At 44.6% G+C, this 23,302-nt stretch overlaps 1 protein-coding gene and 3 non-coding genes across 4 annotated transcripts in view; all 4 read right to left on the bottom strand.

The window, feature by feature from the left end:
• Positions 1-2,176: 2,176 nt before the first annotated feature.
• Positions 2,177-23,302, bottom strand: part of UBAP2 (ubiquitin associated protein 2) — a 36,309-nt gene continuing 15,183 nt past the window's right edge. The window contains 28 exon segments of the mRNA XM_075269666.1: positions 2,177-2,976; positions 4,658-4,849; positions 4,931-4,998; positions 5,477-5,584; positions 5,674-5,773; positions 6,167-6,381; positions 7,081-7,159; positions 7,439-7,486; positions 7,761-7,852; positions 8,049-8,247; positions 8,341-8,407; positions 8,554-8,746; positions 11,136-11,175; positions 12,180-12,387; positions 12,621-12,790; positions 13,494-13,774; positions 15,650-15,703; positions 15,706-15,859; positions 16,525-16,711; positions 16,847-16,914; positions 18,275-18,327; positions 18,716-18,819; positions 18,906-18,963; positions 19,737-19,814; positions 19,890-20,043; positions 20,819-20,929; positions 21,635-21,712; positions 23,085-23,218. Coding sequence (XP_075125767.1) covers positions 2,881-2,976; positions 4,658-4,849; positions 4,931-4,998; positions 5,477-5,584; positions 5,674-5,773; positions 6,167-6,381; positions 7,081-7,159; positions 7,439-7,486; positions 7,761-7,852; positions 8,049-8,247; positions 8,341-8,407; positions 8,554-8,746; positions 11,136-11,175; positions 12,180-12,387; positions 12,621-12,790; positions 13,494-13,774; positions 15,650-15,703; positions 15,706-15,859; positions 16,525-16,711; positions 16,847-16,914; positions 18,275-18,327; positions 18,716-18,819; positions 18,906-18,963; positions 19,737-19,814; positions 19,890-20,043; positions 20,819-20,929; positions 21,635-21,712; positions 23,085-23,177 — 3,348 coding nt within the window. The 5' untranslated portion in view covers positions 23,178-23,218 and the 3' untranslated portion in view covers positions 2,177-2,880.
• Positions 10,939-11,017, bottom strand: LOC142191011 (small nucleolar RNA SNORD121A). Its single transcript, XR_012714630.1, has one exon. It is a non-coding gene; the product is annotated as a small nucleolar RNA SNORD121A (small nucleolar RNA).
• LOC142191010 (small nucleolar RNA SNORD121A) lies at positions 13,261-13,342 on the bottom strand. Its single transcript, XR_012714629.1, has one exon. It is a non-coding gene; the product is annotated as a small nucleolar RNA SNORD121A (small nucleolar RNA).
• LOC142191009 (small nucleolar RNA SNORD121A) lies at positions 14,941-15,023 on the bottom strand. Its single transcript, XR_012714628.1, has one exon. It is a non-coding gene; the product is annotated as a small nucleolar RNA SNORD121A (small nucleolar RNA).

Genomic DNA, 23,302 nt, shown 5'->3' with positions numbered 1-23,302 from the left:
TCGGCTCCTGCGATATCGCCGCGCAGGAGCCGGCCTGCAACTTTACAGGTACGGGGCCGCTGGGGACCGGCCCCGGGGGAGAAGGGGCCACCGATACTGACCCGGCATCCGCTGTACTAGAGAGGCGGATGCCGGCACGGGATAGACGCCGGGGCCTGAGACATCGCTGTGCTCCTCTGCCCTGCATGAAGCCAGCGGCGGGGGGACGGAGGAGCGGAATAGCATCGCCCCTGCCGGCTTCATGCAGGGCAGAGGAACGCAGCGATGTCTCAGGCCCCGGCACCTGTGCCGGCGTCTATCCCTTGCCGGCATTCGCCTATTACGGCGGGTGCCAGGCGCTACATTCAGACTATAAGACGCACCCTTCTTTTCCCCAAAAATTTTGGGGAAAAAAAGTGCGTCTTATAGTCCGAAAAATACGGTATTTAGCACTACTGTGGATGTATTAGCAGATAATTTTTGGAAGCTCAGTAACTCCTTTAACTGCTTGTGGATATCACGTCTTAATTTCCAAGTTACAAGTGTGTGCTGTGACCTTCCTTCTAGTGGTATATACTGAGTGACCAAAAGTCACCCTTTAAAAGCGGGTCACCCCTCTGCAAGCCCTGATAACTGAAGCAAGGCGACGAGACATGGACTCCACAAGGTGTAGGAAGAGTTCTGGAGGGATATCCACACAGTCTACACTGCAGCCCACAACTGGTCCTGTGTAGTTGGCGCTGTGACCATGCAGCAGACACTGGTAGTCACAGCATCCCATAAATGTTCTATGGGGTTGAAGTCGGGTGAGCGGGCAGGCCAATCGAGGGTCCTGGGGTCACTGGTGTGTTCATTAAACCAGTGCCATGCCACCAATGAGCGATGACATGTTGCATTGTCCTGTTAGTACACAGCATCCCCATCAGAGAACTCCAACACCAGAAAGGGGTGCAGATGGTCTGCTATGCCTATGCGGTGCAGTTCTCAGCGTTCAGTCCTGGTGGAAATGGGTTCCAGGCGCCCCACAATCAAATCTGTGGCGATTTGACCACAGTAGACCGTATGACTCTGCGGAGGTGATGTCCGTTCTTGAACACTCGTGATCGACTGGTGCACCGGTTTACGCAGCTGCCAACGTAGTTTCTGCGATATTACAGGTCCACCTGAGATACTGTTAACCTTGAAAACCCAAATTCCCGCGTTCAAAGTCACTGAACTCGCGACGTGCATGTTCACACGACACCTGTCTACATCAGACTGTTCAGATAGCCTGGCTACACTGGTGGCCGCATCGCTGACCTATTATGGGACAGGAGGGAGAGAAATCTAATGATCAAGATGGTGTCCGATTAAGAGGAAGAAGTGTGACAAATCCAGTGTGAGGTAGGAACAGAGAGGAGATGATGCAGGGATGTAAAGTTGTGTTAAAAGGATTTTCCAGGCCCAAATGGATTTTTGTATAAGTCACCAGTATATGATCTGTGGAAGACCGACAGATTCAGTTCTGGTAGCCTTCACCACTATACAACTGGCATGTGTATTCCAGCAGCCACAATTCGGCTGCTGGAATAGCAGATTAGTGCAGGGTCCGGGTGTCAGACCCCCATCCACCACAAGTCACATAGGATAGATCATCAGTTTCAAAAATTCCATTTGGGGAAATGGGAGTGGGGTGGGGAAGGAGGTAAGCCATATTGTTGCTTGTCTGTCCAGCACCACCTACCTAATCTCCTGCGGGTCCATCACCAACCCACCCTGCAGGCTCGCCTATGTAAGAACAGGAGGGTAGAGGTGCAAGACACAGCATAGACTTTATTTAAGAAACTGATATACAGTTGAAATTTCTAATAACAAGTCCTCTAGATAGTAAACTCCGGTTCTGTTGTGACAGAAGAAAGTTTTTAAAACTTATACAAATGTGTGTTTTTTTTTCTTGCCGCTATCTGGGATCCTCCTCCTATCTTTGCTTCCCTGTGTATTCCGGATATTATTTTACGATTGGGGGGTATTAATTTACTAAAAATAATGAATTCTGATCAGAAGAAGACAATGTGAAGGGCAATAAAAGTGGTGGGAAAAATGAGGTATGGGGGTGGGGGGAGGGGACAACAAAAAACCCAGCAGAGGTCGCCTCTTCCATAAACAAAGTGCAAAGTTCATGCAGCGATCAGCACCAGCATTAAACGTACAGAGGAACTGCAGATGATGCTCAGGTTTTATTAAAATAAAAAAAAAAAAAATATATGTACTGATGTCATGATAGTGACAACGAACAGAACTGTATGGAGTCCACCATTCTTTAATATAAACATTCTGGTTCCAAATTTGTTTTTTTTTTGTTTTTTTTCAGTCGTGATGAATAATAAAATAAAATAAAAAACTGTTGGGGGAGGGGGCGAAACTGAAATGTGAGGCAGAAACGCAAGAGGATCGCCTGTTTCTGTCGGAACAGTAAGAATTTATCAGAATTAAATAGGCGGGGCTTTTCAGGTTTTTTTTTTTTTTTTCTTTTAAAAATGGCACTTTTCTTACAAACCAATGAGCTTAAAATAAAAAAGAAATATATATAATATATTATATATTTTTGCACAGATGCAGATGTTAATTTGAATGCCCCCTAAAAAGGAAAAGAAAGAAAAAGAAAAAAAAAAACGACTGCAAAATGCAGAAAACCACATTTAGGCTCTATTACATTTACAAATACATACATAAATATATTACATACACCAGCAAACCAAAAATAAAGCGGGTAAGTGTCGCACTACGGACGTGTTTCGCAGACCGCTCCCGCACAGGTATTTTGGCTGATCACAGTTGTCTTTTCTGTAAAGTATTCAAATTAATGGTGGGGTCCAGGAATGCGCAGTAGCATAGTCTTCCTCTGGGCTTCCATGATACGCATCAGTTTGTCCAGTATGGGGAACTGGTGTAGGCCGTCTTGTTTGCCTGAGTCTTCTGCTGCATGGAGTTTGGTTGGCTGCGTTGGCCAGATCCACCCTGGACAGACAAAAGGCGTAAAAAATAAAAATAGGTCAAGACTAGTATATAAGAAATGTATACAAGAGCTAGCAGCGGGCTATACACACTAGTGCCGTGATGGGAAACCTATGGAACATGTGAGAGGGCATGCAGAGCCCTCTACACTGGCACACGTGCGGTCGCCCAGATCGCTCACTAACAAGATTCCCCGTTGATGAGCGATCACTGCTATCAGTTGTAAGTGCAAACACACATACAGCTGAAAGATGTCCGTGTAGGCCGCGGGTCATGCAACTGCAGCCTACACTGACTGCAGAGTATGACCTCTGCCCCGACACAGGCACAATGACGTAAATCATCAGTGCCCGCAATCAAAAGGATGAGGACACCTTGCGGCTCCTCATGGGTAAGTATAAGAGTGAGTGTGAGAGTCATACTGAAGAGCATATAATACCAAGGGGAGGTGTACTACAGAGCATATAATAATGTGTGTGGGTGCCACAGTGAAGGATATAATACTGGGGAGGGCTACTGTGGAGCATATAATACTGTGTGGTAGGCCAACTGTGGAGCATATAATACTGTGGAGGGAGGCTACTGTGGAGCATATAATACTGTGTGGTGGGCCTACTGTGGAGCATATAATACTGTAGGGTGGGCCTACTGTGGAGCATATAATACTGTAGGGGGGGGTCTGCTGTGGAACATATAATACTGTAGGGGGGGGTCGTCTACTGTGGAGCATATAATACTGTGTGGTGGGCTTACTATGGAGCATGTCATACTGTAGGGGGGGGCCTGCTGTGGAGCATATAATACTGTGTGATGGGCCTACTGTGGAGCATATAGTACTGGGGGGGGGGGGTGCACTGCGGAGCATATAATACTGTCTGGGGTCCCCTCACTATATCACACAGTATCTGTCTTATAGCAGACATGATATTGGTACAGTTGTAACCACATTGCACGGTCAGTATAAAACAGATCCTGTGCGATGTAAATAGTGAACATTAATTGTTCAAAAGTACCAAATGCAGAGAGCTTTACATTTCAGTACAAAGTTGTTTGCATTATTGAAAGCTCTGTAAAGCCCCATTTACATGACTAATTTGTGGGTCCGCAATTGTGGAACTGCAAAGTATTAAGTTTAAATTGCCGTGTTGGCACTGTGATAAATTAGTGAGTTTTGGGTTGCAGTTTGGGCACTCTGTATCTCGAAGGTTCGCCATCACTGGCCTAGTGTCTCTTTTCCACCCCGACAATTAACTGTGGAGATACAGCAAGTGTTTGTTCTTGACAAACCAATGGCAGACGTGGTTCCAGCCAGCCCTTGGTCTGGACCATCCATCTGGTATAATATGATCATATATAGAAAAAGGAACCCGTTGAAGTCAATGGGAGGCTTCCCCCCCCCCCCCCCCCCTAAAATTCCACACCAAATGCCTCACCATTTTCCTCCGTGTGAATGCACCCTGAATGTGCAGTTTGGTCGCTAATGTTAATGTGGGATGTCCACAAGTTAGTGTTAAATTCCTGCTGTGGATTCTGCATCAGACTCATCCATATGATTGTGTGAACATCACTTTAGAGTTATTATCATAGTACAAAGGCACTTGGAAGGGTCAGCAGCAAGTACAAGACATCATGATCATGTGTTTCTCGTGTACTACAGAATCTAATACATGGAAAGACTTCTCACCTGTCCATCCTGCTGGAGATGGTGATGTAGCAGCTGCGAGTGAGGCTGTTGATGGGCAGGTAGAATATGCAGGAATGGGGCTGGTGCATAACCTGCCGCAGCTCCAGGGTTCAGGGGCCCAGTCGATCCAAGAGCAGAAGGGAGACTGAAGGGCGGTGGTGTGGCTGCGTGGAATCCCTGCTTGTCAAACGTCTACGGTATAATGGAATTGGACTTACATTGCGAACCTGCCGCAGGCAGACAATAGTCTACATGTCAGAAACAGACACTCACCTGAGTCTTGTTATAGACTGAGCCGCTGATATCGGGCACTCCGGTGTTACTGGAGCTCACAGACACACCTGTATAGGAGAGGGTTTACATATTAATGCCAGATATATAGGAACAGACTCACATCTAATATAACATCGCATCAACGAACAGCAAATCCTAAAGTGCATGGGTGGATTGGCTATTCCCTCAATTCAGATAACCTCTTTATTTTTTTTATTACACATATATACTACTAAGTTTCATAAAACCGGTTCACTACAGACACTTCTGACACAGCAATTGGCAGGCAATCTTTGTAAAGAGAGTATCCTAACAAAAGATACCAACGTAACTAGTGGAATCTCCAATGTAACATCGTCTACTGATCAAAGACCTAAAACAAAGGGGCTGCAAAACTAAGTATATCATTGGGTCCCCATTTAGTAACTCCGTCATGTCCACACTACCAGAGGCTGCATCTGGTATTACACAGTAATGTGCTGCTGATTTTTCAGAGAAATGCACCTTGTGAACATAGCCCTGAACTCATTTATGGGGAGGACTAACCTTTGCCTGGTCCAGCACCTGCAGACTTGCTTTGTGCTTGCGCTGACGCACTATAACCACCTTTGCTGTAATCGCCGGCTGTCGTTCCCTGGGCTAGGTCATCATAACCTGCAGGAAAATGGACTAATCACATATACATGATGTGGAAGGGTCAGTAAGAAACGTAATCGCAGGCCGGATGACCGATTGATCGTTACCTGCACTGTAGCTGTGCTGTCCATACCCTCCGGCCTGCTGGAAAGGCGTGGAGGCTGTGTTTAGATTAACACCATGTTGCTTGGCTGAAGCAGGAGGTACCTAAGGGGAAAAAAAATGCAATATGAGCAACCCATGTATTTTTTTTTTTCTTCATGTAGAATGTATGAATGTGTATATATATATGGATCACAATGTACTCTCCCCCCCCCCCCCCCCCCCTGTCAGTATGTCTTTGTAGAATGGGAGGAAATCCACACAAACACGGGGAGAACATACAAACTCCTTGTAGATGTTGTTCCTGGCGGGAGTCAAACTCAGGACTCCAGTGCTGCAAGGCTGCAGTGCTAACCACTGAGTTGCCCCTGCCCCTTGTTTTGCCTTGTAGCCTCATACTTTATTCTGAGACCTCAATGTAACCAGGAAACAACACTCCTGAGCTTATTGCCCCATGGCCTGGTAATATCTACAGAACAGCGGACAATGCATACTTACAAACATGGTGGGGCCATACTGGAAAGCACTTGGCACTCCTGGTACTCCAGCATAGTAAGGTAATCCTGTGTAGCTGTAGCCAGGCGGCAGCGTTGGGTTCAGGAATGGCTGCTGAGCCGTGTGGTGCGTTTGTGTCTGATTCTGCTGAGGTTGGGCTAACGTTGTGGCGGGGGCAGGAGAAGCAGAGTCACCACGACCAAACTTTGCTACATCACCTGCAAATCAAAAACAGCATGGTATATAGTGTGACCAAGTGAAAAGATATATCTTATTCACAGACCTCATCCTGATAAAGGTTAGGACAATTATAGGGGATAAGCAGGCAGGCATAGAAACTAACATGACCACAAACAGGCAAGTATTCAGAGGTTTGTACTGTCCACTATGGGTTACATTACCCACTCATAAATCACGTAATTTGGGAGGGAGCCGGATTATAACACAGATGAAAGCCATATAGAAGGTATCGCTCAGACTCTACTATGTAGGATCCTTACTGACAACGGCACCAAGGAGAGCTCACCTCCCATACACTGCATAGCAGTTGTATTTTGTACCATTGAATGGGACGGAGCTACAAACAGGCCATGTGACTGGCCGGCCCATGAGGCAGACCAGGTGCTAATTGGGGCATTGCAGCCACTTCTGTCGGCTGATCTGTGGTGTTCCCCAGTGTCAAACCTCTACTGATCCAATAGGCCATTAATAGTTTAATCCCTGAAAACCCACTTGAGACGGTCCCACTGTAAACTGTCCATTTGGCTGCTTTGTTTGTGTTTGGGGGCCTCTGACAAAAACTATGCAATGCTGAAGCCAGAATCCATTACTGTACAAAACTTCATATAGTAATAGGACACTGGGAAGGAACGTAAAGGTAGAAGTTCACAGTATATCCAAGCATGCTTTCAACTAACCTGAGTATGGGTTGCTTGCAAGTCCTCCATCTCTACCAGTAAGTGTTGCTGGGGCAGGGAATGTGATTCCATAGTAGTCCTGCAAAATAAAGAAAACTACCCTGAGCACATGTGGAAAATATCGATATGAAGCAAGCTGGCACCAACACATTACATGATATAGTATTACATTGTAACATGGCACTTATGGAAATCGTGCACTACATGATCATGGGAAGTCCATCAGAGGGGTCTCAAAGTAGTCTAAATTACCTTAAAGGCCACATGGATCAAAGAAGCCCTAATAGGACAACTCTAAAGCAAAAAATGGCAACTTTTCCATATCAAACTTCTGCCCATAATCCACAACACTACTTACCATTGGCAATCTGGACTGAAGCATTTGGAGATCATCATATCCATAGATCTGCTTAAAAGTAACAAGACGGCATTATAAATCAAAAAGAGTAAGAACAGGGAACTTATATCACTAAACACAAACCGAAATAACAGGAAAAACAAAAAAAATCTAGCAATCTCCAGCACCTTGTCTGGCCTGCACCATATACAGTCAGACAGTAGCTGTATATAAGGAAGAAGGGACATACAAACACATTCTAATAGCCCAATGCCAACAGCAAGGCCAAAAGTATAAGCTCTACATACAGATCCGTCACACGACACACAACGACTGGGCTTACTGGGTATGCAGGCAGGAGACCTCCAGGTCCTACTATGTACTGATTGTGTAGCAAAGGCGGGACACCCTGCGGCAAGTTCGGGGGAGCTTTTCCTGTAAAACGGGGAGGAAAAAAAAAAATTGTATGACCAACGACTAAAACCGCATCGGACCATAAAGTTGTGTTTATTAACCCTTTACATAACAAGCACCTGAAAGAAAAATGTCTACGGATCCTTCTATAACAACCAAACATGTGCCTGAAAGACTTCCAGCACTGCAACTATTGTTCACAGCTAAACCATCTTACCTGAAGAGACCAGAGGAGCTGTCCGGGTGCTAGCAGCCGCTGCTGGAACGCTGACACTTGGGACGCTTAGGCCCAGGCTGTTTGTAGTGTTCATACTGCTGGCCAGGCTAACAGAAGAGGTGGTACTTGTTGCCGATGTGGGGGCTGTAGAGAAAGTTGTGCTGGGCTGGAGGGACACTGTGTTTTCCACACTCGTATGCTATAAGTAAAAAAAAAGAAGAGGTTTACAATCACATCAAACTTTCTACCTATAGAAGATATGTTGTACGAAGTCAGGAATAGAAAAACTTACTGTGTGGGAAACCGCTGAGGACAATACAGACGCTGCAGGAAGGCTGTTCTGGTGCCCAGACAAAGTGCTAGAAGAGTAATGGACAATACATTACAATCTGCAGCCAGGAAGGGGAGACGAGGGAACAGTCTGTGCAGATGCATCACTGCAGTCTGTGCATTTATCATCACTGTCTGCTGCAGTTACGGCGAGACAAGCCTCATGGTTTCCTACCTGTTGAGTTGGGATAGCGAGCTACTTGAGAGGTCGCTGGGCTGCGCTAAGCTGGAGAGTGAGACAGCGGACGTGTGCTGCTGAGACACTGCTGGAAGGAGAGACGAGGCGGTGGAGGCCGGGCTGGACAGAGAGCCTACAGAGGACAGGTTCTGCGAGGTCTCAGACTTCACGGATGGTACAGAGGAAGTCGCTGTAATTAGAGGAAATGCGTAAGACCATGGGCGCCTTTATACACAGACAGAAGTCCCAATCACACCAAGTTACATTAGGGCCCGAAAGCTGGGAGAAAGTAGGTTGCGTAATGTCAAGTCTTAAACGTAGACAGGCCTGCAACAGTCTACATGGATCCCATCACTCAGACATGATTTTTTCCAAGTACATGTCAGAATAGCCTTAAGAAAGGCTATTAGTCTCCTACCTTTCACAGTCTTCTCTGCGCCGCCGTTCGCCTACAATCCCGGTTCTTGTCGGTATGCTAATGAGCTCTCTCGCAGCCTCAGGCAGTATTGGAAGCGGCCATTTTCTCGTAGCCTGTGGGCATGCACAGTCTGTTCTGCTCAAGGCCCGAGGCCTTAGAAGTTACAAGCCACCGCCGGAAAAAGAGGCTGAAGATGACGCTGCTGAAGAAGAGGAGGCAGCGCTGGAGAGAGTTATCTCACAGCATTGGGGACGCCAGCAGTGCTGTCTGAGCAATGGGGCCCGCCCCCAGTGCTGCGAGAGAGCTCATTAGCATACCGACAGGCTTTTAGGCGACCGGTGGCGCGGACAAGACGACGAAAGGTAGGAGACGAATAGCCTTTCTTAAGGCTATTCCAACATGGTACTTAGAAAAAATCATGTCTGAGTGATAGGATACCTTTAAAGGGGCTGTGCCGTTACAGACATATATTTCATCTCCTGGATATGGGGTAAAGTGTCCAGTTGCTGGGGCCCCAAATGCTGGGTCCCTCAGAGACCAGGACGACGTGGGACTGCCAGTGTCCCACTAAAACCAGTGCACTTGAACGGTCGGCGCTTCATTCACTTTAAAAGACCTGCCAAGACTCTAATCTCTGGCAGTGCAGATAGCCACATCATGCAAGCGCACAGGCGTATCATTCCCAAGTAGGCTTTATGTGGATAGGATATAAGTATACATAATGGCACAATACAGAAATTGGAACAATCCATAAAACAGATCAGTTAAATGGATGTGAACAGCTCCCAATAAAGCCTGCAAATTCTAAATAACAAGTAATCCCAGTAGATATTCCATCCAAAACGTCTTCTGAATATTCATAGGTGAATGGCCTCCCTGGAAACCTCATGAAACTAGATAACAGAGTCACATGACGTGTGCCAGCCGTCCGCTGTAACTGCAGTCCTGAGAGTGTAAACAGGAGCTGGATATCACGACAATGTGGATGAGGGGAGCAGTGACCTAATGCAAAGCAGAAGTTGGGGATGTATCTGATCAGATTTCCCGCTCATGGCCTAGAGTGACTGACAAGTTTCCTACAACAGCTTAAATGTCTGTGTCTATTTATACTCTGTGGCCATTCTCCAGCTATAGAGGCTCTGGCTGGGCACACACACTAGATTTTGGACGGCCATCATATGATGGTGGGATCATTCATGATGATGATGGGATCATTCATTCAATTAGATTGCGCAACGAGGGGGCAATTTAGCGATGAGATTTATCATGCTGTGTATGCCAGTTTTCTGACAAGACATTTTCTCTTTTGTGCCACTTTCTTGAAAGCGATCATGATGAGGGACATGGCATGGGCGTAAAGGATGCTTGAAATCAATGCCAGTCTTCACAGATATCTCCTAGTGAGCCTGTGCAAGATGGCGACTATAGGCCACCAGCAGCAGACCATGCAAAGCACTAGCATAGTCAGCTGACCGTGTTGAAATATTGAGCATGACCGATCTGTTTTATTGCAAACTAAAGTTTGCATTGGGTCAGCTGTGAACGAACATTTACACCATCTACACATAACAGCAGCCAAAAATGTGCATCTTGGCTCCCTAAAACCAAATAAAGTCATGGCCTAAGTGCCTGGCAAGCATATCTGAAAATGAATGCACTAGGCATTTACTAAAAGCTAGAAAACCTACTTTTGACTATGGGATCTCATGAGGCAGTACGCTCCATAAAAACAAAAACCAGAAAGCGTACTGAGGACTTGTTGACTTCTTAAGGAGATCTTTGCGTAGAACAAAAACTTGCTTATAGTCTCAATTTTGGAACCAGTTCAGAGTATCAGGCAAAAAACGAATTAGACATTAAGACCTTGGCAGTTTCTGCGGTGCCCTGTGCCAGGCTGTGTGCTGAAGATGATTATAACGGTGAGAGGGTTTGCTAAGGATTAAGACGTGACGTCAGTCTGGGACCGGCACAAGACTCAGCATGTTGTTGTCCGCACAATAATTAGGATATGTGCTTGGTATAAACCATCACTGTCTTGTGCTGTATCGCTGCCCTGGCATCACAGGGGACACTTCTAGGAAGCATCGGGGTAGATAAGGGCTGCCATTATAAATATTACTACGGTTTATGACAAGAGCAAACAAAAAAACCTGGTACTTACTGTTCAAAGACACTTGCGCCCGAATCCCATTGTGTCCGTTCTAGAATCAAGACAAAAAATGAAACTTCAATATAAAAGATCACAAGAAAAATCCACAAGTTTATCTGTATGGGAAGGAAGAAGCATGGTCATAAATGGCACAAGTGTAAATGTCAAGTTTTCAATGCAGACTATATATAATTTTTTCCAGCAGTCCCATAGAAAGGAATGGAGCTGGGGTTGAACATACACACCACCACTCCATTAACATGGTGCACTTGCAGGCTCCTGTACTTGTCACCGCTAAGGGTTCCAAGGAGGAAGTGGGGGGGCGCAGCGATCAGACATTTTTGTCTGTGGGACAAATGTCATAATTGGAAAAGCCTTTGAGAGAACTTTTCATGTCCTTGGGCACATGCGGTTTTATATACTGCTAGAAAGCCAACAGTGCGCTGAATTCAGCGCAAAGTCGGCTTTTCCGTTAGAGATATTAGTGCTGTTACCGATGTCTACCCACTGTCAGAAGGGTGTTCCTGACAGTCTAGTTGGGCTGTGAGGAACGCCCCTCCTGACAATACTCGGCCATAGCGCTGTACTATCAGAGGGGGCGCTCCTTACCGCCCAGCGATAACGCTAAGTTGTGAGGAACGTTCCCAGTACTAGTCTACGGACAGTTGAGAGAAGGGGAGGGAGTGGTCCTCAAAGCAGCGTCATTGCTGGGTAGTAAGGAATACCTCTCTGACAGTACAGATGTATGGACGAGTAGTCAGTAGGGGTGTTCCTCACAACCCAGCTAGACCGTCTGTCAAGAGTGCCCTTCTGACAATGAACAGACATTGGTGCCATTACAATGGCACGGATATCTACAGTCCGGGGGAACATAACAGGAAATCCGCCAGTGCGCTGAATTAAGCTTACGGTCGGCTTTCTAGTGATTTGTGCCCGAGGACATGAGAGATCCTCTAAACATTTCAGCCCCTTTCAGGTTTAAAACTTTTTGGTTTCAAGATTCAATAAGAATTCACACTAAATATATGAAGTGCAGTTTGAACGTAAGGAGCTTACAGTGACAGGTACCACCTCAGAGGCTGACATGGAGCTTTGGTATCCTATTCTGTTGTGCACAGACGTCTGGTCGTAAGAGGAAGAGGAGATGGTGACTGGACTGGTGCTCTGCGTAGAGTTGCTGTGGCTGGAGGTGGTTATTACTGGCGAGGTGTAGCTTGGCTCCTGCACAGTACTGGATATTGGCAGAGAGGTATTCAGGGAGTCACTAGAAGGATAAATGTGAGAGCGTTACATACAGTTACACGTAACCGGACAACCCTGCACCCCGATCTTAACTAGAGAAAATCTGTATCTATCAACAAAGTAGTCTAAGTTACTATACAATATTAGATAGAGGTATATCGAGATAAGTGAACCTGAACATTCAATTTCAGTGGTAAATGTTTCTTTCGGGAAAAGTCCTTTATGCTATGAAGAAACGGAAGACTCCTTCCTCACCTTATGCTTTTTGAATACAAGTTGTTTGCTGCTTGACTTGAGCTATCAGGACTTGGATTTGAACCAAACTCAGGCAAAGAGGGCTCCGATCCAAACTCCAGGGCTCCAAACTGGACATTTAATCCTGTGACGTCGGCTGATCCTGGCATCTCTACTGCAGATGAGGGAATCTAAAGGGAAATGACACACATTAATCCGGAGGGCGATGACTACAGCATCATTTGCTTACAGTGGATCTCTGAATGATTTCCTGTCTCAGCCACATTTTATTTCAGAGACAATACTTGATACATTGTAGAAAGAATGGCATTGGTCAGGTTGGGGGGAAAAAAACAAAAAAAGAATCTAAAACCCTTGAGCTATAGCAAGAGCATTGCTAACACTACACAACCACCGTGACAACTTCCAGGACACCAATTGCAATACAAGATTGAAGATCAACAAAACGGTATAAAGAAAGACGATAAGGTCCTTTTAGCTTAGAAGGGGATAGTGCTGAGCATGAACCGGATGCAATGGACTCAATCCAGAAGGGACATGCATGAGATTTTCCTTACAATTCCACTGAAAGGCGTGTGCATGTTATCTATGGCGGCGTTCTTATACATCATGTAGAATAATCCTATGACACAAGGTAGTCGACCAGATCACTCAGTATTGTTGTTCTCCACACATAGGATTGAGATATGTGCTTGGAAAGAAAACATCATTGTGCTCTGGTTGTAGTAGTACAGCAAAACTGAGAGCCATAGAATATGGGGGGGGGGGGGGCTATATTTTACTGAAACGACTTTTACATATGTCTCATAAACCCTGCACTGACCAACAAACTGCAGCTTGCAGAAAAAAGGGGCTGCTCTTCAGCATACTGACCTTTGATGTGGGCGGTATCCTCCGTTTCTGGGGTTTTATGTGTTTCTGCTGCTGGGTCTGTTGTACAGACATTGCCTGGGCGTCCATGGACAGGTTGGGGAGCTGAATCATTTTGCTGACGTTGGCGGAGCTGTCCACTGGAGACGTCTCCCGCAGTTTGACCTGTGAAGAGAAGGTCTCCAGACCAGGAGGCGGCGCTGTGACAGGTTGTATCGGATGCTGCTGCTGCCGCTGTGCAAGCTGGCTCAGCACAGGTGAGGGCTCCGGCTGCGACTTGAAATCTAAACAGAAATTTAGGAAATGGAAAGTGTTAGGATAGGTCATCAATATCCAGCCAGTTGGGGTCAGATCTGCATTCCCATGGTCACCTGACTTAAGAGGTCATGGCGTTCCGGAACAGGCACAGATCCTGACATTGCGCAGTATCTGTAAGGATCTGTGTAACACCCAGAGTAAGGTAGTGATCACACACTGCACACCAGTATTTAAAGGAGTTTTCCAGGTTTTATGAATTATCTATCCTAAGAATATGCCAACAATTGAAGTTCAGTGGAGATCCAGCTACTAGGACCCCTGCGGATCAGCTGTTGAGTACTAGTCCTGATGCAATGTCCTGTCACATGACCTGTTCTCAGGTCAGGCCTATTTATGTGAATGGGGCTGTGCTGCAATAGCAAGAACAGACGTTATACAACCTGCCACCCTGTGCTGAAGATGCTTCACCCAAACGCTGCGCTCTTTAACCCATTTATGCCGGAGGTTTAATTTTTTTGAGTTATAATAATGGAACTCTAGGCTAAACTTCAGTCGATGACCCATCTTAAGGATAGGTAATCCATTAATTAAGTCTGGAGAACCCATGCAACACCATCAAGCATGTGCAACAATGAAAATGGAGGAACACATGTTATTGAGTAAGGAACATTTCTGTCCTAACCTTAGACAATACTTCCCTTGTTCTAGATTTCCTCTATTGTGTTTAGAGAAGGGATTCAAAGTTTAGGATCTCACATTTACTTTACATAAACTGCTGTAAAGAGGAATGGAAGACATTATCTTCTGGCTTTCTGAGACCTTGCCTCAAGCTAAAGCACATGTACTATTCTGAAACCACGTGGCAAGACGAAGTCTAGCTTAACGGGAATGCTTGTCATATCCGAATAGTTTAGCAGTAGAAAACGCTGCGAGCGGTGCGACAACAGCACCTGGAAACTGCAGTCATACAAAGTCACACTATATAGAGGACACAACCCCCATAGCTATGAATCACAAGATCCATACTGTACGCCATTTCAGAGCTGCATTTACAATGATTTTTTTTTATTATATTATAGATTTTCCCAATATATAGTTTGTTACACATTTCCCTGTACTTAGCTATTCTAGCCCATGCATCATCCATTAATGCTATATAAACCAAGATGGTCCCCAAACAATTGGTAGCGGTCTCCAGATCACTCAGAATTATTGTTCTCCACATTCACAGTTCAGATATGTGCTTGGAAAGATAAACATCATTGTGTTCTGGACAGACCACCAATTTGCAGACAGGACTAAGACTTGTCTTAAAGGGAGTCCGTAAGGTCTAAAATGTCTCCCAAGGTTTACTAAGAGCAGAAGGATATCATTGCGGCCACAAGCTGAGGAAGCAATGCAGAAATAAATCATCTTTTTATGGATATGAAAATCAGGCTGCCATCACACCGGGCGCAGGGTCTGATTTGCCTACAGACAGTTGCAAATTGCTCCGGCTCTACTTTGGAATCAGTATCCAAGGTCTCGTCTTTAGCCATGAATGACATTCTCAGCCTAAATGTGAGGCTCAGGAATCTGCATTTGAAGACGATCATCGCTGCACTGCCTCAGCAATTTGTGCCCAAAAAGATATTTCTGTTCCTATTAAAGATTCTAATAAGGCTCTTAATTGTTTGGGCATGACAGACTCCCTTTAGACAGTAAGGCAAGAGATACAAAGGAGAAGGACTTTAATGGGACCTTACAGTACTGACATCAGCTGTCAGGTCATTTGTATACAGATGGTGATAACGTCTGGAGGTCTAAATGCGGGGAAAGTAACGGCCAGCAGGGAAAGGAATTTAAGAGTGTTAAGGGGATATGACTCATGAGCTTAAAATGAACGCGGGGGTTTCTCTTACCAAATTGAGAGAGGACCGATGGCTGTGGCACAGGCTTTATGTCCCATGAGGAAGAGAAGAGGGGGTTGTGGTACCGCCACTCGGTTGAGAGTTTGGGGTTGTGAACTGACCCAGACCTGGGTTCTTCAGCTGTTCCAATATTTGGGACCCGGCAGAATTTGTCAGTTTTGAAGGTCCAATCTCGCCAAACCCAGATCCAAGCACAGAGGACTATAGGAAAGGAAAGAAGAAATAAATAAAATTTTTTATTTTATATCTATCTAGCTACACATGCGAAATACATATATACATATATACCACATCTTCAAAAGTTCTCAATAGCCTTCGAATCTCATAGCAAGACAGATCAAAAATAGAGCTGAGAAAGGCCCATTAACCCTTCAGATGCAGAGGTCACATGTTACGTAGCATCTCAGTGGTTACTTTTAGTAACAGAACTGCTCTCCACTGGGGATATTGCGGGCGCCATTTTGTTGTTATGGCAGATGGAATCATGCCACCAAAGTCTGCAATAAAGTAATATTACAGTCTATCGTATAAGCGATTTAATGATTGTGGGTTCAAGCTCCAAAAATGCCGTAGTGGGAAAAACATTAAAATGGCCGAATTGCGATTTTATTCGCTATATTGCCTCCCATAAAAAGGTGATCAAATTGTCAGACATTACCCAAAATGGTATCAAAACTACAACTTGGCCTGCAAAGCAAGAGAGCACTGACAGGTAAATATATGGAAATATGAAAAAGTTACAGGTGTTGAATTTGGAGACGTAAACAACGAAAAAGCAAAATAAAATAAAAAATGGATATGTCCTCAAGGGGGAAATATCAAAATCTCCTGTCAAGTGGATTAAAAGAAAGCAAGAAGTGACGTACCAGACTTGGTGGATTGAAGCTGTTGATGACACCTGTGCTGCTGGCTGCAGGTGTAATCTGAGAGCTGTGCTGAGAATTCGTGAACACCAAGGCCTGCCCAAAATTCTGCTGCTGAGAAGACTCAAACCCTACAGAACCAGGCTCATTGCTTTGCTGTGGTTTCTGGAGCAGGGCTACCAGGTCGATGCTAAAAACAAAGCAGAGAAGTTAAAAACTACAACAAACAAGAGGAGCGAACACTAGAATATATATCATTACATGTGATATCCTCATTGGCAAACCTTACTATAGAACAAGGTGAAACACTGAGCTCCTAACTTACCTCTGCCCGGGTGTGATGTGGTTTTCTGCAGGAACAGAAGATGCAGTGAAGACCTTTGTTTCAGAAAGCTGCAAAGAAATAAAAATGAGGAAATACAACTTTATATTAAAGAATCAGCACTGTAGTGCTACATAAATTCCACAAAAAAAGTTGACTCGTTGTATACATTATTTATCTGATTGAAGATACAAAACAACCACACTACAAAGCGTAATAAAATATCTAAATGTTATTAGTATGAATGTAACCAAATCATACAGAGCAAATAGAGCAGATCAAATGCCCATTTGCTCCGTATGATTTGGCTACATTCATACTCGGCGTCACTGTGATATGCCGGTATTTAGATTCTTAGGTCTACCCCTAATTGTTTGTCTTGTCAATTGTTAGATGTTATGTGTATCCTTATAGGGTTTTATTAAGGATACTAATAACATTTATATATTTTATTACGCTTTGTAGTGTGGTTGTTTTGTATCTTTATCTTCAATATATATCCCACATTTAGTATGTATTATTTGCCTCTTTTTTGTTTAATTATACCTCATTTATCTGGTATGGATCCTGAGTTACAACCTGTATAATACCCCAGAGATGCACTCACTATTCTGCTGGTACAGTCACTGTGTACATACATTACATTACTTATCCTGTACTGATCCTGAGTTACATCCTGTATTATACTCCATAGCTGTGATCACTATTCTGCTGGTGCAGTCACTGTGTACATACATTACATTACTTATCCTGTACTGATCCTGAGTTACATCCTGTATTATACTCCAGAGCTGCACTCACTATTCTGCTGGTGCAGTCACTGTGTACATACATTACATTACTTATCCTGTACTGATCCTGAGTTACATCCTGTATTATACTCCAGAGCTGCGCTCACTATTCTGCTGGTGCAGTCACTGTGTACATACATTACTTATCCTGTACTGATCCTGAGTTACATCCTATATTATACTCCAGAGCTGCACTCACTATTCTGCTGGTGCAGTCACTGTGTACATACATTACATTACTTATCCTGTACTGATCCTGAGTTACATCCTGTATTATACTCCAGAGCTGCACTCACTATTCTGCTGGTACAGTCAGTGTGTACATACATTACTAATAGCATAATAATATTGGATTTATATTGGACAGTCATATAACTGTACAGCACCAGGGGTAAAAGTTGAGACTCTGTGCAAACCTAAACCAAGCAGTGAGTGCTAGCAGATTTCAGCTCTAGGGCGTACATAAGTTGTGAATGCAGCTCTGGACTATACCAAGAGGTCAGCACTAGGCACACTTCCTGCATAAACTGTGAGAACAGTGAACATGTACTTAAATTCTAATAAAAACTCAGTTATAAGTACTTTTACCAAAGAGCCCATCCCCCAATAAGTCAATAAGAGGAAAACAAACCGCACTCACATCTTCATTCCAGTCTTCGGCTGTCCACTCTTCGATAGAATTTCTCCATGCTCCTTGTAAAAAGCAGTAAATGAAAATCCTAAGTAACATATATACAAATCCTGAAAATAACTTTTAGATAATAAGATGCCATGCATTTGAAGTCACCCAGAAAATAAATTCCTTGTAGAATAAGACAGTAATAGACAAGGCAGAACCTCCTGCTAAATCTGAATCTAAACCCACAGGACATGGCTCAGTGTCTGACCACTAGTGCGGTCTCATGACTGGATTATGGGACAAGTAGAAGAGTCAAAGTAAATGATTCCGATAAGAAAACAATATTAAAATCCTTAGCTGTGGCCTTTCCCACCTCTTGCTTTATGGACCTGTGTCTTTCCTTCAACCGTACTATGTGCTGTATCTACCTAAAAGACATCCGAGAAATTAACCACCACTTACCAGTCCCGTCATCTCCGTCGCTCTGACCTGCCTCCCATACCTCTGGTTTTACACCAAACCCATCATTAGTGCTGGGCTCTGTGTAGTCTGCAGGGTTGAATGTGCTGTAACAAAGAACAGAGTCGTTCTCAGTAATAGAACACTAACAATGTCAGCCCTTTACATCGCACGGTGTGTGAGATTGACCTACCCCATGCCCTGTGCTGAAAACCTTCCTGCGCCCCTACCTCGCCCACGCCCTCCAAATCCTGAAAGGAAAAGATGTTAGATGGTTATTCCTGCCTCGAAAAGACTCCATGACAATCCATTGATCAAAAGAGCAAATCTGCAGTTGTAGACATATATTGAATCCCAATTTAAAAGGGTTGTCACTAAATTCAGTGAAGTGCAACCAGCATGTAGGAACCTGTCACCAGAACGGAGACCTCTTAACCTCCCCCTTGTTCTTATGTTTTAAAAAGTCATCAAAGCTGCCATCAGCTCCAACCGCACCTCCATTTTTCAGTTTGAGACTCATCCCGGCAATTTGGGACAGGCAGGCACTGTGGTACTGAACCCATGGACAATACACATCACTTCACTGCACGCGCATCTTTGACAGCACAAGGCACGAGGAGTCCAGGACCCTTCTCTGACTAATAAAAGTTCAAAACAGAGGGACGATATGGACTAACATTATCAGGGTTGGCAACCAAATCCTCAGTTGCTTAAGGTCATGCAGGTGGTTTTAGCGACAGGTTCCCTTTATTGCTGCTTTGTCATTCGCCTATTTTAACTTTCCAACTTTGGCAACACGGTGGCTCAGTGGTTAGCACTGTAGCCTTGCAGTGCTGGAGTACTGGGTTCGAATCCCACCAGGAGCAACATCTGCAAGGAGCTTGTATTTTCTCCCTGTGTTTGTGTGGATTTCCTCTCATATTCCAAAGAAATACGGATAGGAAAAAAAATGTACATCGTGATCCCTATATGGGGCTCACAATCTACACTAAAAAAAAAAAAAATTCCAAGAAAGCTACTGTACCTCTCCCACGTCCACGTCTGCCACGATCAGCAGGTCTGTCGCCAGGACCACTGTCTACTCCATTTTCTTCTGCTCTGACTGCACAAGAAAAAACATTTTAGATCAAGTCTATAGTTCTATCTTTAGTACCAAATGATTATAACCAGCACATACACTCTCTGCCACGGCTCCCTCCTCGGCCACGTCTGTTGGATGTTCCACGGCCGCGGCTTGTTTCTCTGTCTCCCCTCTTCTCCCTGTTTTCTTTGTTTTCAGAGCTCTCTTTTCCAATACTCTTCTTTTTGCCACCAACAGTCTCCCATGAGGTCTACAATGACAACAGGAGAACACATGAATAAAAATCAATTTCTTGGAGAAAATAAAAATACCACAGCCAGTGCATGCTATGTTCTGAAAAGAAGCAAAAACCACAAAGTTAAAAACAAAAAAACTACACATTCATAAATTCTTATTGACTAACTTATAAGGGGTCCTTCACAGGTAGGAATTTGACGATTATTTGGGTGCGGATTCTACCCCTGAATCCAAGGCAAATTCCACCTCCCACTGTTCTCAATGGGAGACAAAGATTGCAGCAAGATGCTGAAAAAAAAAAGCATCCTGCTCGATCTTGGCACGGATGTTGCTGTTGATCCAGCCGTGGAGTCTGCGGCTCGAGACTCCATGCTGATCAGGCCCATTCACCTTGGCGATTGAATGCCGATACTCTGCACCAGCACGCTAATGAGGGGACGCGGCAGGGGAAAACTGAGAAGAATAGCTTCATTTTCCACCGTGGGAGCAGCTGCTAACATCTGGCTTCATTATTTAATTTCATTCAGAAAAAAAGGTTTTATAAAAGGAAAGGAAAAAAAAAAAAACTAGGGGCAACACGGTGGCTCAGTGGTTAGCACTGCAGCCTTGCAGCTCTGGAGTCCTGGGTTCGAATCCTGCCAGGAACAACATCTGCAAGGAAATGGTATGTTCTCCCCGTGAATTTCCTCCCATTCTACAAAGACATACTGATAGGAAATCTACATTGTGATCCCTATATGGGGCTCACGATCTACATTTAAAAAAAAAAAAAAAAAAATTAGCCTTACCGTGTCAGAATTTCCTTCTAGAAGTATATTAATGGCCCTGTTCACATCTCCATTGCAGTCATGAAGTGCCACTATACACTCGTCCTGGTTCTTTCCTGTCACCTCCATTAGCTACACGAAGAAAAAATAAATAAATTTAAAAAATTACATTTTATTGTAATCCTGCCTGTGAAGATGAGGTGGCTACAGAACAGGAAGTGTAAGACTATTGTGAGGCTTAGCGGTCAGAGTCAAAACTGCAAGATTTCAGGATTATTTTTTTTTTATGGGTTAATAGGCAGACAGTGTGAAGTTTACTTACACCATGGCTCAGTAAGCCTTTCAAATATAGCAGAATATGTTTGACTGATGTCAAAGGTGTTAAGATCAATTGGTAGCATAATATAATGAAAATCGGGTCTGGAAAGGGGGGGGGGGTCTTCCAGAGGGGTTTCACTGTCATCGATGGGGTCCAGCAGACCTTAATCTGGACAGAAGTAAAAGGCTCCAGGTGTTGACAGCTATTAGTAAGGGAAATTTGGCTGATGGTCAGCTTCATCACAAAGGTAAGGACACGACTGTGTCACGACATTCTGGAGGGCGGTCACAAGGCTGACGTTACTTTAGAGCACATGATCTTAGACTGACAAGACGAATTTAAAGCTGCAGGGACAAGGCAGAACTTACACTGCCCCATAAATAAAGCCCCTGCAGCTGTCCACCGCCCAGCCATGCAGCCTGACAAGAAAATCCCCACCTGGCATCCAGTCTGATCATTCAACATAGGCCAACCTCATTCCCAAAAATGGGCCGCAAATGCAGAAATCTACAACTTACTTGTTTCACTTTATCCTCAAAGTCTGCATCATTTTTGTCGTAGATCATCTGTGCGAGGCGGATCTGCTCAGCTGTTGCCTACAAAACAAAACGGTCAGAATTACCCGAAGGGGAATAAAGATTAGCAGCCCCTGTACAAGCATGGCCGACGCCACAGCAGGCTCTAAATATCTCAGCTGTCAGAGTGCAAAGTCAAGTAGGAGAGTGTTTACTACAGGTTATGGAGCCGCAGTATAGAGTAAGATCTAAAGATAGAAAACTGTATAACGCGAGGCAGAAGCCATGGCTGCTGTTGCCACCCTCCAAAGTGATTTGGAAAGTAATATTTGTATATCTGCAGAGGAGATTATAGGAAGACGGAAGGCTGAGCAAAAGTACAATATCTCTCTACTGCAGAAAACTGGTGTCGAGTTGCAAACCTGGAGTTTGCAAGTTTAGATTTCGGTTGATATGCACAGATTGTTTGAGGTGGCACTTAAGGGGGGTTTACAGGCCCAAAAACAGTTTTCATACTGATGACCTATCCGTGTATAGGATGAGGTCAGACACCCGGCCGCAACACAAATCAGCTGTTATAGCAGCCCTCGGGTGCTGGAAGTGACCAGACTCCTATACCGTTCCCTGGAAGCACATGCAATGCCCAGGGCTCTTATTACTTGCAGAGGAGCGGCACTGCACTCGCTGCCAGTCTACCAGCAGCTTCTGGCATGCAACAGCCGGTCGTGCAGGGTCCACATGTGTAAAGGTCCTTAGTATGATAACTCGATTTAGGACCTGAAACCCCTTTAATTTATGACAAGGCCTGCACATGCCCCGGGATATGAAGACTGGTGTAGAAACCGCACATTTTAATAAATCTGCCCAATACATCTACTTGTATTGATAAGTGAAATTTTTTCTAATGTGACATCCAAATTAGCTTTCAGTTGTGGAAACAGGAAACAAGACCTAAAGTCTAGGTCAGGAGCAGGCAACCTTCGGCACTTCAGCTGTTGTAAAATTACAATTCCCAGCATGCAGACTTGCTCTGCTGTTCTTGGAACTTCCATGGTAGTGAATGGAGCAGGATTGGGGTTGTAGGTTCACAGCAGCTGGAGAGCCGAAGGTTTCTGACCTCTGCACTAAGTGAAGACAACCAACATAGAAACTCTCCATCATTACAAAGTTAGTCTTCATCGTATTCGCCTCTCCATTCCTCCAATTTCAGAGAAGTTGCTTTCCATGCTCCTTGCCGGGTCTCCTTCCTGGTCCCTCTCAGACACAATGACAGCTCAGCCAAAAAAACAAAGCTGAGACCAGGGATTGGCTGAGTCCTTTGCATCAATGTGCTGAGGGCAACCATTAAGGGTGAGGGACCAGAGAATAGGAACGACGAGGGATCAGTAATCCAAGGAATGTACAAAAAGAAATCCCAAAATCATTCATGGCATCCACGTACCACAGCACTTACCTGTACCTGTTTCTGTGGTTGTGTCTGTGGAGTTGAAATCTGTGATTTTTCCCGAGTCCCCCGGGTACGTTCATTTCCCACCGAAGTCATCATATACAGTATATACAAAACAATGTATGTACAAAATAGAAAATCTGCAAGAGACAAGGAAAAGAAAACCAAGAATTTAGTCTCTAAACCAGTCATGTGGGATCGCGCCTGCGTGTTTTTTGGGGGTT

The sequence above is a fragment of the Leptodactylus fuscus genome, chromosome 1 (genome assembly GCF_031893055.1).
Source record: "Leptodactylus fuscus isolate aLepFus1 chromosome 1, aLepFus1.hap2, whole genome shotgun sequence".
Lineage (NCBI taxonomy): Eukaryota > Metazoa > Chordata > Amphibia > Anura > Leptodactylidae > Leptodactylus > Leptodactylus fuscus.
Note: the sequence above shows the minus strand (reverse complement) of the source record. Positions and strands in the feature narration are given on the sequence as shown.